This window comes from Melanotaenia boesemani, chromosome 23, assembly GCF_017639745.1.
Source record: "Melanotaenia boesemani isolate fMelBoe1 chromosome 23, fMelBoe1.pri, whole genome shotgun sequence".
In the NCBI taxonomy this organism is placed as follows: domain Eukaryota; kingdom Metazoa; phylum Chordata; class Actinopteri; order Atheriniformes; family Melanotaeniidae; genus Melanotaenia; species Melanotaenia boesemani.
In genome coordinates this window covers 20,418,721-20,436,624 of record NC_055704.1, presented here as the reverse complement: position 1 = coordinate 20,436,624, position 17,904 = coordinate 20,418,721, and the positions used below count along the sequence as shown (strand labels likewise).

At 39.9% G+C, this 17,904-nt stretch overlaps 1 protein-coding gene across 5 annotated transcripts in view; it reads left to right on the top strand.

Annotated features, from left to right (window-relative positions):
• The window catches only part of wnt5b (wingless-type MMTV integration site family, member 5b), a 99,356-nt gene extending 82,190 nt beyond the window's left edge, over positions 1-17,166 (top strand). For 2 of the 5 annotated variants that reach the window (XM_041977395.1, XM_041977398.1), the window contains 6 exons: positions 2,745-2,911; positions 3,727-3,814; positions 3,967-4,126; positions 8,058-8,350; positions 15,324-15,482; positions 15,565-17,166. In XM_041977395.1, coding sequence (XP_041833329.1) covers positions 2,796-2,911; positions 3,727-3,814; positions 3,967-4,126; positions 8,058-8,350; positions 15,324-15,482; positions 15,565-15,864 — 1,116 coding nt within the window. In that variant the 5' untranslated portion in view covers positions 2,745-2,795 and the 3' untranslated portion in view covers positions 15,865-17,166. Of the gene's footprint in view, positions 1-2,158; positions 2,218-2,741; positions 2,912-3,726; positions 3,815-3,966; positions 4,127-8,057; positions 8,351-15,323; positions 15,483-15,564 lie in introns of those variants that run through there. The other 3 variants (XM_041977396.1, XM_041977399.1, XM_041977400.1) reach the window with 2 other exon arrangements.
• The last annotated feature ends 738 nt before the right edge of the window (positions 17,167-17,904 follow it).

The window sequence follows — 17,904 nt, the reverse complement described above, 5'->3', positions numbered from 1 at the left end:
AATGTCACAAAAATCTGCTTTCTTTCTGATTCTGATGTTTGAACTTCAGCAGCTTGTCTTGACCAAATCTACGTGATTAAATGTGTTTAGTTGCTGCCGTGTGATTGGCTGATTAGTTACTGCCCTGCTTGCATTTCAAAACTTTCACCACCTCAGTTCATTTGGGGCAACACAAAATACAGCAAAGAAGACTTATGATTGTTGAGCAGCTAGAGAACTATATCAGACAAGAACGTGAAAACATTCTTTATCTAAAGATCCATCAGCTGGTCTCCCCAGTTCACTATGCATCTTTTAGTGTTTTGCTATTTGTCCACTAGCTTTGACCCACCTTACACAAATGTGTGAGTGTGTGTGTGGTGGGGAAGTTCGATGGCCCCAAGAGTTGAGAGTGCCAGGATTACGCAGAAGATTTTCTGCTACTTCTGCCCCTCAGTGTGTCAACCGTCTATTTAAGCTATTTCTAATGTTTACAATGTTATGTTCAGAGTTATTTCCGGGGTTAAATTAAGTTGGAGCTGCATGATGGGAAATAAACCTTTCTTGTGATTTCTTCTTTCTAAATAAATAAACATTTTTAACATTTAAGACAATGAAACTTGTATGTGTGTGTGTGTGATTTGTTTTTTATTTTTTAGTTTCTGTTGTGAAACACCAAGAACTAAGAAGTCAGTCTGAACATTTCATGAGGTTCAGTTTCACTAACATTGAAGAACCAGGTTTTGTCTTTATCAGCTCACAGCAGGGGTGGGTCTAGAGGTTTTTTGATGTGGCGGCCGTGCAGAGACACAGACTGGAAAAAAGTGCATGTCTAAAAGATCTTAATAAAAAAAGAAGAAGAAGAAATAAAAAAAAAGTATGGATTTTACAAGAAATGGTTAATTTTACAACTAAAGTGACCATCTGATGATAAAAGTAAATTAAATTTTGTAAAAGCAAACAGTGGTATTTGTTAATAACTGTTTACTAAGGATAATCCTACAGCTGCAATCACTGCTGCACTGCTGATAACTATGAAAAATACTTAACCAAATAAGTTTTATCAGCATAACTGGCTGTTTAACTTGATTCAGTAGTCACATCTGGTGGTTATATGACATTTCCATCCTCTTCCTAAACTGGAAACAGTTTGAACCGACAAATATCATCACCCAAGTAGATATTTAGTGAGATGGTGAATGCTGCATTATGGTAGAGTTGATGTAGAACATCATAAGAAAAAACAAACATTGCATGCTGCATTCACTTGGACATGGGCATCTTAAGTTTAAAGTCTGAAACAAAGACGGAAAATATAAAATACATTAGTTAGAAATAAACAAATAATGTTTTTATTTTTTAGGTTCACATTGTTGTTGTATCAAACTGTTGTTAATGTGCATACTATCACATTAACAACCTCCCCTAGCAAACAACCCCAGGTTATGTCAAAGGTATTCACGGGCAAGGTTCATTATTGAACAAAAATAGCCCACGGAAATGAGTTACATTCTGAGCTTTGTGAGAGTTTTGATCTGCTTCTATAGATTTCAGAGGTTTCCCCATCCAAGTACACACACATACACACACACACCTTTTTTTCTTTCTTTCTTTCTTTTTGCGCACCTTCGGTTATGGACGCAATCTTTTGAGAGGCACTGAGTCAGATCAAAGAGCTCCTCTATAGGCAGTTGGTCTTTTAGACCGGGTTATGAATTGAGGAGAGCTCGCTTCAACACGCCTTTTCTTCACTGCAGGACATTTTCAGGACTCCTGAGCCGCCGTCCTCGAGTGTGTGGCCGTGTGTGTGTGTGTGTGTTTGCATGTCCATTCCTAAATATGTGAGTGGTGGGTTGCCTTTTATTTTCGCACACCAAAGAGTGGTGAGGATTAGGCGATTTCTAAGCACTCACCTTTTATTCAAACAAATCATTCACTTCGGCTAATAAATGGAATCTGACCCACGTGAACTTTTTTTTTTCTTTTGAGTTGATTGAGATTTTGTAAAACGTTCCTCCCCATCACTCATTCTTTGAATGCTTATTGGCCTAATTCTTCTGTAGAAAATTTTAATTTTATTTTGTCTGTGTGCTTATGAAGCAATGCCCAATAAAGTAAACAAGGCTAAATGCCATCCTGTGCTTTATCTATATTACAGGTGCTTGCAGTCAGGTTCTGCGCATAGACGCTCGTGCGCAACAGACAGACGTTGGGGGGCGGTTCGGAGACAAAGTGGGGGTGCGTAGAAGAGGAGGAGTGTGCAGTAAAGACAGAGAATGTGGGAGTTGTGGTGGTAGTGGCCGTGGGGTGGAGAGGAAGGAACCGTCGCTTTGCTGTTTAATTAGAGTTTTAATCTCTTCGTTAATCTTTGCTCAGCACAACAACTGGATTAAAATTTTATGTCCTGGTCTTGTTTTATTAAGCCTCTTTAAAAGAGGAGAAGATGGAGAAATTGCGCTTTGCGTAAAATCCAATTTATGCCAAATTTACGCACGAGTTTTTGGGTGGAATTTTAATGCGTGAACTCGATTTCTTGGCTTTTTTTTGTATATGCTGATGTGGTTTCTGTTGGATAGCCGTTTCAGATGACTGGATTTTTTTTTGCTTGTGTAATAATTTAATCTACTTTTAGATATTTCTTGCTGTTGAGAAAGAAGAAGACTGTCTCACAAAATAAGAAAAAAACTAATAAGGTGGACATCAGAACGCCTATTGATTTTATTTTATTTTTTTATTTTTTATTTTGACCCATGTCTCGACAGCAGCAGAGCACTTTTTCCAGCACTAACTGTGCGGCGGCGACGCGGCGGACAGTCATGGACAACAGGGCTGTTCCGAGAAGAAGAACCGGTGCCGTACGACATCTGCTGCTGGCGGCAGCCTTCTTCGCCTGCAGTTCCCAGCTTCTAGTGGTGGACGCAAACTCATGGTGGTGAGTGCCTGGTTGATCGTTTGAGATGCACTTTTGCATGATACGCAGAGATGTGATGAATTATGGCGCTCCATTTGGTGGCTGCAAAGAGAGTAACTAAGGAAAACGTTTCTAATCTTTATAATAATAATGTTGCTGTTCTGTGCACATTTTGCATGTAGCTCTCAGTCATCATCTAGGCTACCTAATTTTTGTTTTTCAAAAGAAGACATAAATCTCAAATTTCATTTTTTTTTGTGTGTGTGTGTTTGTTTTTTTGTCTCTTGTGTCTCTCCATGTGTGTGTTTTGGGGTGTGATGTGGCGCTAGTAATGAATGGAACAAATGTGAAGGCCCTGTCACAATATTTACCCTGGCTGAGCCCCAAATGGCATAGCATGGCGGGCTGCTGTTGTGCCTACAGGGCCTTCAATTAGCCACACTTGTTCTTGACTTATAAACTACTGTGAGCAATTTTGTAGAGGACCAGTAGAGGGAGAGTGCATGGAGGTATGTGGAATGATGTTGCTAAAGTTCTCCTGATTGACATGAGACTCAGAAACAGAATTAATTTTTATCATATGCTCACACTTCCATCACAGAGGGCTAAGGATGCTTTGGGATGCTCTAAGGAAGGAAAGGAACCATAAAGATAGTGGCTGCAGAGATGTGCACCACAGGAGTCTATTTATCTGCATTTTATAGGCCACTTGTCCCAATAAAATCTGTGTCTGAGTTTTGCCCTCTCCTGAGCTGACCTTAGATCACAGATTCCCTGCTCTTCATGGCTTATTGTCTCAGTTTACACTGTGGCATAATATGACCTCTGTCTTTCAGGTCTCTAGGTCTGACCCCAATGCAGCGGCCTGAAATGTACATTATCGGAGCTCAGCCTCTCTGCAGTCAGCTGTCTGGTCTTTCGCAGGTAAGTTGCTGTGGGGAAAAAAGACAGCCTGCTGACAATGAGGGAGATGGTTACATAAAGAGGGAACCTCCCTGCAGGGACCATCAAAGTCTCAAACTATTAACCTACAGCTCATTGCTAATCTTTCCTCCTCTCTGCTGCACATCCTGCAGGGCCAGAGGAAGCTGTGCCAGTTGTATCAGGATCACATGACTTACATCGGCGACGGAGCAAAGACGGGCATCAAGGAATGCCAGTATCAGTTCAGACAGAGGAGGTGGAACTGCAGCACTGTGGACAACACGTCTGTGTTTGGACGGGTCATGCAGATTGGTGAGTTTATTGCTGGATGAGTGCAAAGGTGGTAAATCATGAGAAAACTGTTCTCATAATTATTCTTACCTTTTTTGTTTTTATTTGCAATAGTATTGCATATAAATGGAATGTTTTATGGGCAAGCATCATGTGGCCTTATGTTAGATGTGCAAACACAAAAAGCTTATTAGTAACAGCCAGCATGGTTCGGATGCTGTTTCATGCATGCTGTTTGAGAATTGTGACAAACAGACAAGCTCTCCTCCTAATCAGATGATGAGCTATCTCAGATTTTTCTGCCTTTTGCTGCCATCTTTTCACACAGATCCAACTTTTGACAGCACCATTTGCTTCCTCCTGTTAAGACACTTATTTTTCTTATTTTTATTTTTTCAAAATTGTGCATGTTGGATAACATATGCTAAATCTCACATGGGTTATCAGAAGACTGAAGTTGAAGGTAAACTTTTGATTAATCACCTTTGATGGATGCATGTAAAATAGTTTTTCTTTGGAAAGGTCTTAGAATAGTGTGACTAACCAAATACGACTGACATCTAACCTGTACTTTGAGCTGCACACAGCCAGTAAAACTCTGTCTCTTTCTGTCTTTCTTTCCCTCTCTTCCTCCAATAATATCCTTATACCTTTCTTTGAATCATCCACAGTCCACGTTCAGAACAGTGTGTTGACATCCAGTTGTAGCGTGCAGTGTGACACACTGTGTAACACTAAACTCATCTGTAATGTGTGGTTCCAGGCTGAAACCCAAAGTTGCAAAGTGCAGTTTCTCAGTCTGCAAAAACAGCTGCAGGAATATACATAATAGATGTCACTTTGACATCGAAATAAGTCAGAAACACATATTTGTAAGGCACAATGGAATAGTTTATATGTAAACCAAGCACTTAACAGATTTAGGTTTTCATCAGTATAATAATGTATAGTTTGCGTCATTATTAAATATTTTGGGTTTTGTATTTTTCTTATATATATATATATATATATATATATATATATATATATATATATATATATATATATAATGCCTTTTGATGTGAGCCTCAGTAAAACATCCATTATGCCCCAGTCAGGTAGTTATACTTCCTTAATAACAAGAGTAATTTATTTTTATTTTTTTGTTTTTTAACGTAAAACTAATGGTATTTTAGATTTTGCTGGAAGTTTACCAGAAAGTTTTTTTTTTTTCGAACTGACGCGCTTCCCACTTTGCGCATGCGCAGTATAACTTAGTTATAACTGACATGAAACAAAAAGGCTGGCTAAAAGACGCATTAGAAAAATTGCTAAGCGGGTAAAAAAGAAGGGAAAACGGATGAAAAATGTTACATAATTCCAGTATCACAGTAAATATCTTCTGGGAGCGCAGATCCCAGATCAGTAGGCCCACCCTCCGCCTCTAATTCCCAGCAGGCGATGTGGGAAACGTCTCATCAGCAAGTAAGTGTCAAATCCGCTGCAGGCGGTCAGACGAGGTGTTTGCTCTTCTTTCTGTCTCCGTCCTCTCTGCCTGTCCCTCTATTGACAGGCGGCTGTATCTCCAGGTTTATATGGAGGTGTTAGTCGCTCCATTGTCCCGCGGCTCTGTCTTTTGAAATGCGCTGATGAGCTGACAGCGAGCCGGTAGATCCGGACCTGCTATTTGAAGTCGAGGCTCCGCAGGCCCATAAAGCTGCTGCCGAGGGAAACCGTCTGATTGAAAAGGCTCACACGCCTCGGTTTTGCATGAATACCTGCCCGTCTGTCTGGCTGGTGTTGATTCCACTTCAGAGTAAAACTAATTTATGTTATTTAGCCACTGTGGGGTATTTATACAAAAGAAAAGGTTACTTTAAGGACAGGTGTAAGATAGGATTCATGCTTCTGATAAAGGAAATGGCATTAAATATTACAGATTTATTGTAAAATCTGAATAGATATTAGCAGAAACCTTATACACGGGTTAAAATTGCAATTAAATGAAAGTTAATTACATACTGTAGCATTAGAAGATAATAAACTACTATAAAACATTAATAGTGGATGAGTAGTTAAGGAAGTGTGTAATAAAGATTTAACCAATCATGCCATTTTGTAACCTTCACTGTACTTTAAATATTTTCATTTAAGTACTGAAACAGATAAAATGCTGTTGAAGCAGTCTCAACCAGGATGGAGCATGAAGGTGTTTGCTGTTCACATGCAAATAACTAAGTTTCAGAGTACTTAACATCCCACCTGTCAGGCCTTCGTCTTTGTCCTCTCTGCGCTGAAATGTGTTTTGTATTAACACACACAGGCAATGTTGTGTATTCCTTATTGTAAAGAAATCATTAATATGGACCAGTCTGTTGAATGGTGAGTGTGCGGGCAGCTTCAAAGAGCAACAACAGCCAGATAATTAACATTGTAAGGTGACTTTTTTTTCTGTTCTTTATTTGAAATAAACTGTATTTAGCTTCTACATTGGTTTTATAAACCATCATTGTGAGCTGATGGCAGGTAACCTGCATTGTGGCTATCAGTGGAATTTACCAGCTGTACAAAGGTGCTGATGTTTAGTTTTTTCACTTAACTGCATTTATATGGATTTTTACGCGTTAAGATTTCTGCTAGGGAAATAATCAGTATATTGACTGATTCCTTTTGGTAAAATCAAATTTATGTTCTGTAAGTGTAAAAATTTCCTTGGGGAAAGTACACTCAACAGCCACTTTATTAGGTAGCTTTGTGAGATGGTGCGTTATCCTGCAAGAAGTAGCCATCAGAAGATGCTACACTGTGGTCATAAAGGGATGGACATGGTCACATTACACCTCCACTAACCTGGACTGTTGATACAAGACAGGATGGATTCATGCTTTCATGCTCTTTTCACCAAATTCGGAGCCTACCATCTAAATGTTATTTGAGTTGCCTAACTATCATCATGAACCAGTCTGCATTTCCTCTTCTGACCTCCTACATCAGCATCATTTTAGTAGGTGGATATTTTTTCTTTTTCAGACCATTCTCTGTTAAACCTAGAGATGGTTGCATGGGAAAATCCCGGTACATCAGCATGTTGTGAAATACTCAGACTAACAACCATGCCAGGTTCAAAGTCTTTTCATTCCCATTCTGATGCTCGGTTTGAACTTAAGCAAGTCATCCAAAACCATGTCACATTTCAAATCCAGCCCATGGACTTGTTTATAATCTCTGTGTGATATCAGTAAAAACAAAAGGATCGGAATATTGAAGTTTTTCCAACATTATCCGACGTTATCTCAGCTGTTCTCCTCTTACTGCTGTATAAGATCTATTCAAAGGCTAAGTTCACCAAATTACACAAATAAAACATATTTTAACACCAATCTCCCACCTTAAGATGATTTTAGAAGTTTAGTGTTTAAATTTACCAGAAGTCTAAATCTTAAAGAAACTGTGTTGTGGATGAGGAGATGCTTTGAAGCAGAGATACAAGAAATCTGTGACAAATCAGGTCCACATCAACCCAAAACTGGTTTCCAAAACATATGAATGCCTGCAGAAGTGAGTGAATTATGCTTCCTAATGAGGTTAAAGTGACCCTGTAACATAAAGGTTGACCCAGTAGGACTTGGACAGGTATACCCAGAGGTGAAAACTGTGAGGGAGAACTGATACACTGGAGAGACTGATATGTTTACATCATTAAATGCTGCACTGGTATCATGGACCACTGAGCAGTTATTTAAAGTAGTTGAGTGTAACCAGGTGTGGGGTTTGAGACTCAAATCACATCTATTGTCCATTGTTAGGTGAAGTGGGGTGTGGGGCTGTTAGGTGTGTGTGTGAGGGAGTTGAAGCTATGCAGTTTCCATGTTTCCTGTTAGTGAAGTCACAAACACACACACACACTCACCAAAAACCTGCATTTATATATGAAGGGCATTTTGAGCATGTGTATTTTCCATTTGTCCATCAGGCTCCAGGGAAACAGCGTTTACATATGCCATCAGTGCAGCCGGCGTGGTCAACGCCATCAGCCGGGCGTGCCGCGAGGGCGAGCTCTCCACCTGTGGTTGCAGCCGTGCCGCTCGGCCCCGCGACCTTCCACGCGACTGGCTGTGGGGCGGCTGTGGCGACAACGTGCATTACGGCTACAGATTTGCCCGGGAGTTCGTCGACGCCAGGGAGAGGGAGAAGAATTACCCACGCGGGTCGCGTGAACACGCCCGAACCTTGATGAACCTGCACAACAACGAAGCCGGGAGACAAGTAAGAGCAAAGAAATACTCTCTTTTTGTTGTTTTCCTTGTTTGTTTTGATTAAAGAAACATTTGAAGCTGAAGTTCTGCTCTGGAAATGAAACTGGAGTGGGGGAAATGTGTGTGTTTCCTCATCTCAAACCCGTACTATATCTATATGTCTGTCAGGAATGTGTGTGAAAGTCGAGGTGGCCCCACATTGACTGACCTGGCAGTATTTCTGTGAGTGTGTGTGTAGGTTATTTATTGGGAGGATACAAATAGTATAACCGCTAACGCCCTTGGAGCCTGGCTGGGTCACTGGGTCAAGGCACATTCCACTGCAACAACACACAAAACACACACTCCCATAAAGAGACACACATAACTCTTCCAGCACAGTGGACGCTAACGCATTCAACTGTACAAATTTGTCAAACTACTAGATTTTTGTCCAACTCTGGTTGCCGTACAATAATTTGAAGTGTGCTGCCCAGTTTCTTACCAATGACTGGGCAACACACACACACACATACACACACCTAACTCATAAAAGGCCCATTTGCCAGTTCTGGGGCACACTAGATCAGGAGGTTGTGCTTATCTTCAGTTAGAGCGGCTTTGTTTAAGCCCTTTACAAGAGAGAGATTCTCTATGTGTGTGTGTTTGCGTGCCGTTTGATTTGTGTGAAAGACAGTGAGCCCAGGTTTGTGCGTCCATGTGTGTGTCAGAGGTCAAAGGTGAGGGTCTGGAGAGGTTGTGTTTCTGCTGAGGGTCCCGTTGGGGCTATACGGGAGTGTATGAGAGACAGATCTACTCCTGCAGCTTTGTATGAGCACTCACACTCTTCTGTAACATACACACTCCTTTAGAATGACTTTTCCTCCTGTCTCCCGTTTGATCCTTCGCTTTCTTTGTCGTCTGTCCACTGAAACGGAAGAGAGGAAAAGGGGGGAGACAGTTTTCCTCCTCTATCCCTCCCCCTTCCCTCTCTTTCTGCCTTTCTTCCCAGGACACGCTGGTTTGTCCTAAGCGGGATTTGTCTCGCTTGGCTGAAGGAGGCGAACCGCAGGGCTTTTGTGGAGGTGACAGGGGCGTGCTGCTGTGTGTGCATGTGTGTGCAGCTTCACTAGATGTGTGTGAATGGCGGACAACGTGGTCGACTGTGTGTACAAGCGTCTGGAGACAGAGACGCAGGGTGAGGGATGGACCTCCGTCACAGTCGTCCGATTCTCAAAGACTAACACTCATAAACACACAATTATACACACACGTGCTGTAAGGAGGAGGCGTTTACTGAGAGAGAGGACGTTTAATATTCCAACTCATGTTTACATTACGAGGCTGATATTTCTACAGATGATGGTCCTGTTTTTTGCAGCCCATCACCAGCACCTTCGTTTTTGTACTTTATACTAAAATGGGCAAATCAAACCTTGGCTCTAGATGTAGTCTTGTGTTTTGACTGGGTTTCTCACTATTTATTTAAAAAAGGATAATTCACCTTGATCTCACATGGATATGTAAAAAGACTGAAACCTCTTTAACACACCATAACCTACGTAAGAGCCCGTTTACAGCACAGGAGCATCACATTTTTTTTTGTCAGGATATAAAATGAATGAAGCTGATGAATATATTCTGTTTTTTGGTTTGTTACTTGTTTTGTTTTCAGTGACTGTTTCATTTTTAGGCACTAAAATCTCCTAGTTATATGTAGAAACAGATCAGGGTTCAGTCACTTTCATACATACACAAATAAGTGGTGTTGGATCATATAAATATTTTGGTGTCCATGTAGACAGTAAAGTAAAGTGGAAAATGAACTCTGATGCTTTATTGAAGAAGGGCCAGACTAGACTTTCATAGGAAAAGGATCCTTCCACATCAGCTCTAGGTTTTTAAATGTTTTTCATCAAGCCTTGTTGTTTAGTATCAAGCCTTTTTGTTTAGGCTGGCAGCATCTCTTTTAGAGAATAGGATCAACAAGTTGAGCAAGAGGATTTATACCCGACTCACTCGAGGTCACTGTGGAGATGAGACGACAACCAAAACTTGGATCAGTACTTTGACATGGTGTTTTTTTAAAAAGGACTCAGAAAGTCTTTGGTTAAGCAACTAGAGACGCTTCAGTTCTCTACTGAGCAACTAAGAAGGTCTTTTATTCCTGCAACTATTAGTTTAACCTTCATGTATACAGGGAGTCCCATTACATTAAAACTTTTAGTTACAGTTACATACAGTTCTAACAGTGCGCCAGTTAAAGTTCATATAAAGGTACAAAGCAGGTTAGATACTAAAATACCAAAAACAAAAGCGATTCAAAGCCACTTTCTCAGTTCCTTCAGAATACCTTTAAATAATTTAATTTGACTGTTTTCTTTGTCCCAGTAAACAAGCATGGAAGAGGAATCGATTTGATGTTAGAAGTTTGTCGTACTCCGCAATACTTTTTGTTAGTTAAGTACTGGGCTTTTTCCTGTCAGTCTGTTAAATCACAGACCAAAACAACTGATAAACAATTTCACTGGTAGGAAATTAGTACCATCCACATTCTCTAATGTTGCCAGCTTCTCACGCTGCATCCAGGCGTGGCTCCATTGCATAAAGTGCTTTTTAGAAACGATGCTCATCTCATGTGTAACTGAGACCATGGAGAAAGGATGAGATGAAGGGTATTCATCCAGGTCAGTGTTAGTCACTGTGCAGCATGAGGCTTTTTTATTACATAGCTCATGTGGCAGCTAATGATCTCATGAAAACAACTACATCATCCAAATGCAAGATGGTAGGATAGTTTGCAAACACAGAACTATTACAGGCTACACAAAGGTGCCAGGTTTAAGCAACACGGTGCCAATCATGCTTGTTGACAGGTGGATAAATAATGGGATGGAGTGGGTAAAATAAGAAGGCGATTAAAACTTATGTATATGCAACTTAGATGTTTGCTATACTATATTTGGGTTTATACATAAAGCATTGCTTGGTTGCATAGTTATAGTCTATGGCCACAACAGTATCCAACGCTAGCTTTGTTACTTATGATATGCTCCAAAAATGGGTTGATTTAAAATAAAACTGAGGACAAAATTAGATGGAGAAATACAAAGTGCTACAAGAAGCGAAGAAAAGGATGAGTCTGAGTCAAATCTGAAAACAGTAAATGTGAAGATGCTGGAGAGGGCACTAGAGGGGAGACTGTGGGCGTTACAAAGAAAAAACAGAAAGGAAAAAGCTGTATAAAACAAGCACAGGAATTTTGCATAGAAATGAACTGACAGATTTTTATTTGTACTCCCTGCAGCCAATGTTTCATCTTTAGTTTGCAAACAAAGATAGAAACAAAATGACTTACTATACACAACGTAGTGAGGAAACAACAGTGTGTGTTCAGTCAGAGGCTTCTTCAAGTATGTATAAAACAGAAAGGTACAGGAGCTCATTCTTTTCAGCACATATTTTTTATTTAATTTAATTTTCATTTTATATTATGGGATCATATGTGGGAATATATGCTTAAATGTTTTGGTTGGCCTTTTTTCCTTTATGGTCAAACTAATCCACATGTTGTCTTTGTCAACCCTAAAAATGAATGACAGTCACTTATTTAGCTTCACTCTAAAACTTCATTACTAAATGTCACTAAATACTCAACACTGCTGCTTGAAGAAAGATATCTAATTATTCCATGTTTGTTTTTTATATATAATGTTCCCATTTCATTCCTTCATCAAAGTGTAACAGAGTCATAGCCCATGATAGTTGTGTTTTTCTCTGTTTGGAAGTAAGATGGCTCAAAAACATCCAGGCTGAGACTTTATGAAGAGAAGCATTGGTAAAGGAATATTTAAAACCCAAAACCAAGCAGGAGGAAGGGCAAACAGCAATTGCATTCAGCTCGCTTTCACAGATTTAGAATAAAAAAACAAAAAACAAGATTATCTAAATGTAGTAACAATAACAGCAATGTAACTGAAGTCAATGTGTCAGCCTTTCTTCATAGCATTAGCACCCAACACGAAGGGTGGCCTATGATCTCCATTTCTCATCTGGTCTGTTTTTGACTGCCTTTACACACACACATATCAACACACACAGCTCCTAAGTCTTAACCCTGTCTGAGTAAAACCTATTGTGCCTGACACAGAGACCGTATCACCACCACGGATGACTGAGCGTGTGTGTTTGTCAGCTCCAGTGTCACTATGCCCAGCAGGCATGTCCGACCAAATAGCTCCATATGATGCTGGACACACACACGCATGCTTTGACAGCGTTGGGTTACTGGTATGTAGCGGTGGTTCCATAGGACTGCTCATATGATAAATAATTATATAAGTGATGGTTCTGTAATATCAAAAACTCAATCACAAACCTTAAAAAGCAGCGTTTTACTCTCCCACACAATTTCATTGTCTTCTGGTCTGTCTGAGGGGGTCACTGAGGTCGCATCACGGGATTGGAGGGTGCCGAGTGCTATGCCTGTTGGGTAGTAAAGTAGAGGACAGGGAGCAGGGGGTTGGAGGTGGGGGTCGGAGGGGTTAACAGAGGTGACAAGGTAATTGAGATCAGGCAATGCAAGGAGTCAGAGTGATGGCTTTCATTTGCGTGAGGGCGAGTCAGGGGTAATCAGGAATCAGAGGTAATTGATTCAGTAAGTAGATGTTCAAGAATATGTGTCAGTGGCTTTGGTGCGCACTCAAAAACACAACACAATGCTTGATTAGTGACAGTACATAATTCATGTGTGTTTTGGATGGGGGGTGTTTTATGTGACTTGTTTATTAAATGCCGTTTAAGTGACCTGTTAAAGCCGAAGGGTTTACTGCTCCAGGGGCCATAAGTCCTCTATTTCCTGTTCTGCTTTTTCTAGCAAAGCCACATGTTTCAAACGCTGCCTAATGTTGGGAGTATTTAGCAGAATAATGCAGAAAAGTAACACTGCAGCATATTAAATGCTGAAACTGAGAAAGTTTATTGAATTTAAGTTTTTCATCTGTTTATTTTGAATCACATAAAGGCAGCAAACAAGTTTGGTTGGGTAGCAGATTACTAAGGGTTATAGTTGATTTGATTTGAAATTTGAGCAGTTTTACACTTTAATTCCTCCCATTTTTCTTTTTTTTAATATCTAAAATTGCTACATATATGTGTAGCTCTGGACTGCTTTAAGGTAACTTTAGCACAAGCACATTCTCCATGCTAACACATGCAGAATGTGGTTTGAAAACATATTGCTGACATAAGCAAGTCCCCCTGCAAAATGCATTATCTGGAGGGCTGCATATGTTGAGCTGACTTGTACATATTCTGTATTAATAGTTTATTAAAAGTTTTTGGGTGATTCATGGATAGATGGGTTTCTGTGCATTGAGGTGTGTGCACAACTAGAGGGCAGAAAGCAGGGGTCATTCTGGTTTGTTTGGCGTAGCAAAGCTCCTGAGCAGAGATTTCAAGGCAGTTAACTCCAGCTAAAAATGAAGGGTATGGACACTGTTTAATATGCAATGCATTGCCAAGAAGAGAAGATGAAAAAGGTGGAAGTGCAATGCAAAATTCTGATCCCATTTCATATAAGTTTATGTTTTGTAACAACACAGAAACATGATATGCATTTAAAAAGGAGTTTAAATGCAGATGATTACTGAAAGAGCTTTAGGAAACCATATTTTAGAACCACATTAAAGGAGCGCAGAGTTAAAATCTAAATTTATGTTCAAAAGAAAAATAAAACAGTCTTGTTAAACAAATATAATGAAAAAGGTGAAAGTTGATGATGGGATGAATACCTAATATAGTATAATATATTTTCTTTTGGTTGAGTGTACTATGTGAAATCACTAAGGAAAGAAAAAGAAAAGTTTTGTAATTAGTAGCTGTTTAAGTATTTGGTTGAAAATCTTATGTTTACATTGTATTGATGGCTGAGTGGAAAAGGGGCAGATAACCTAAGACTTTAAAATTTGATTGAAGACATGTTTGATTTAAAATTTTTAAAAGTTCTGATTTATTGAATGAAACACACACACACACACACACACACACACACACACACACACACACACACACACACACACACACACATATATATATATATATATATAATTCTTTCATAACACTTGGCTTTTCAATGATGTGTGTGTATTAGGCCATGCAATTACTCACTTCATTGCAATTGCATACATTTGTCTGGATTTTCTGAATCTTTTAATAAAATGCCTAGCTTGCTGTCTTTGAAACTGGCTAACTGCTCTTCTCAGAAATCAATCAACTGTGACATTATGTTTATCTGAAAGACTTGTGTTTTCTTATAAAGTAGTTGTTGAAAACTACCACTCTTTCTAGTTAGCAGTAGCCTTTCATTGCTCTGTCTTGTTGACAGCAACATCAAAGAGCAGCTCACATGCAGCAAAACTCTTTTCTTTGCATATTACACCACAGTGGTGACAGAAAATTTGAAACAGATTTGCTATTTGTAGCCAATTATGGAAGAAGGACAGGACAGGTAGCAGCACACATGGACGAGTGCACATGTGGATTAGATGTTAGTCTGTGTTTTTATTTTTCAGCAGTAATCTTGGAGAACATAACTCAGTAAGACTGAGAGTTATCAGTCAAATCACTACAATCCATCCCATATATTCATGAATGTATACAAATTAAATGTAAAAAACATCAACATCAGTTTTTCATTGATATACCCACAACATGAGAAGATGGAAATAAAAAGGAAGTTGTAGTTATACAATTTTACCACTAGATGGCAACATTGTATAGATCTGTAAACCAGGATTCTGCCTGTCTGGAGGGGAAATGAGCCCTGTCAGTTAATGTTAGTCTTTTATTTTCTTTGCAGAGCAGCATGTGTAAGACAGATATTAGGGAATTAGGAATAGTTGGGGCTTTTTGTGTTGTTTTCATATAACTTAGATACAAATTAAATAAGTTATGATAAAAAAAACAAGGTGTTGTAAACATCTCTGCTTGTGTCATTCTACCAGGCAGTCTACAAGCTTGCTAACGTGGCCTGTAAGTGTCATGGAGTCTCAGGTTCCTGCAGCCTGAAAACCTGCTGGCTCCAGCTGGCTGATTTCAGACAAGTCGGAGAGTTCCTCAAAGAGAAATACGACAGTGCTGCAGCCATGCGGATTGGACGCAAGGTACAGATTTGACACAGAGCAGAAATTCAGAGAAAATTGGTTTTAAAAGTTGCAGCAACTCATTTTCTTCTTATGCCACCAGGGAAAGCTGGAGCTCGTAGAAAAGCGCTTCAACACCCCAACCCCTGAGGACATGGTGTACATCGACCCCAGCCCGGACTACTGCCTCCGCAATGAGACCACAGGCTCTCTGGGCACGCAGGGTCGCCTCTGCAACAAAACCTCGGAGGGCATGGACGGCTGCGAGCTGATGTGCTGCGGCCGAGGATACGACCAGTTTAAGACCTACAAGCACGAGCGCTGCCACTGCAAGTTCCACTGGTGCTGCTACGTCAAGTGCAAACGTTGCACGTCACTCGTGGACCAGTTTGTGTGTAAATAGCACGCTGGTGCAGGGTGGGCAGATGGAGGTGGACGGCAGCATCAGAGAGGGAGGAAGTGATGTCGGAGGATGAAGGTGATAATTCAGGGTTTTGTTCAGGATGCGACATACAAGCACAATTTTCCTACAGATATTCTTTCTTTTTCACATGAAGAAAAAAAAGCTACGCAACACTTGTGTTAGTGTGAAAAGTGATGGTGGATGCATAGAGAAGTTAGACAAAAAGATTGTGACTAACATCCTGATCACAACCCTGAAGGAAAAAGAAATCTGGAAAAAGAAGAACATCAAGGAAAAATGGACTTAGAGGGGGCAGGTGAACCAACTGGATCCTTTAAACAGGGACACATGACTTGTGTGAGATGAGGAAACTAAATAAATATAATTAAATGATAAATAAACATACAACTCTGATTCTTATTTAAAGACAATTGAACTCATTGCAGTCCTTTGGAGCAATTTGACTCCTCTGTTGAGATAGCATGCATGCAGAAGCTGTGCTAACATTCCTAAATGAAAAAATGATGGACTTAAAGTGTATGAATAGGAATAGGAAAGAGAAGAATCAGGGTGATAATGGAAAATGTAAACAAATCGATGGTTATTTCACAACAATCCTGAGGAGATGGCTGCCAGGAACATCAGCTGGAATTGTCTGTTTAAAACTACAATAACTCAAATAATAAGAAAAATGGGATACAACACACACTCCTGCACCTGTGACCTGACAAGTGTACCTGTGTGTGGGTTAATGAGGCCTGCTGGTTGCTGCTTTACACCGCGGCTGTTTAGACTAGCAGCTCGCGCTCGCAGTGCTGCTCCGCAACCTTCAGCTGACAGCGAGGTGAACAAAACCTCCATTAGCGAGATTAATGTGCTGTATCTGCCTTAATGAAGTCGCAAGAAGAGACACGATCAGTGTGAGTGGACCTCTCCATCTCTCACTGTTACTCAACTTGTTAAGTCAGGAAAGAGCCCTGTTGTGTCGACTTGGCAGTTTTTCCACCACTTTAACATGTTGATATTCTGCCGTGACGGGATTTCTAATTCGCGTTGGCTGTAGAGCAAATTGTTAGATGTTATTCCTGACAAACATGAAGAGGACAAAGTGTTCGGAAGAGGACTGATCATTCTGTGGAGACATGAACGCGTGAAGAAACAGAAAAGGACTGCAATATATTATGTGCTCCTTTAGATATAAAAAGAAAGTATATTTTATTACTGAGTTTAATTCTCTGTTTTCTATGTTTTATACATGCATACTATTGTGTATTCTTTTGATAAACTAGTCTTTGAAAATGAGTTGTTTTGTCTACTGCTGTTCTTTTTGGAAAAGTCTGATCCGTGCCAACATGACGGCTACAAGCAGGTCTTTGTCATGGAGAGGCTGTTTAGGAAAATAATTCTGCATAGAAACAGGAAGCACACTACTTTGACACAAGGCAGGAGGACACTACTGCTATTGATCAAATTAGGAAAAACAAGATGACTCCACTATAGAGAGAAAGTCTAGTGTTTAAAAATGTTCATAAATAAGCTGTAGCCTTAAAGTGATAATGTACAGTGGACAAATTCAAGCAAAGAGATGCTCTGTTTAAAATCATCTGAAGTAAATCTTATTAAAATCTACTCTGCCGTCAAAGAGAGAACCCATTTCAGTGGGAGAGTGGCAGAAACAACTGTGCAGCAGGCGGGTCCAAGATGCTTCTTTATGGCTGCAAAAAAGCATTTAGTTTGTCACTTTTCCCAAAGTTCCTGCAGCTAATTATTAACTAGGAGTGCTTGCATTTCTTTTATTTCAACACATGTAAGTTTTTTTGCTGTTGTTCAGTGACTTTACACATGTTCAGATGATCCAACTGCGCCTAATTTGTATTCATTTCTGAAGATTTTTTGTTAGTATCTGCTGATTTGACTAATTTTGTGTCTATTCCTTCTTTGATTTCTGCTGCTTTTCTTGTACCCTCCGGAGACCTTTGATCCCAACAGATGGCCAAGCAGCTTGTCCGCCTCTACACTTGTTTCCTGCTCTGCATCTCA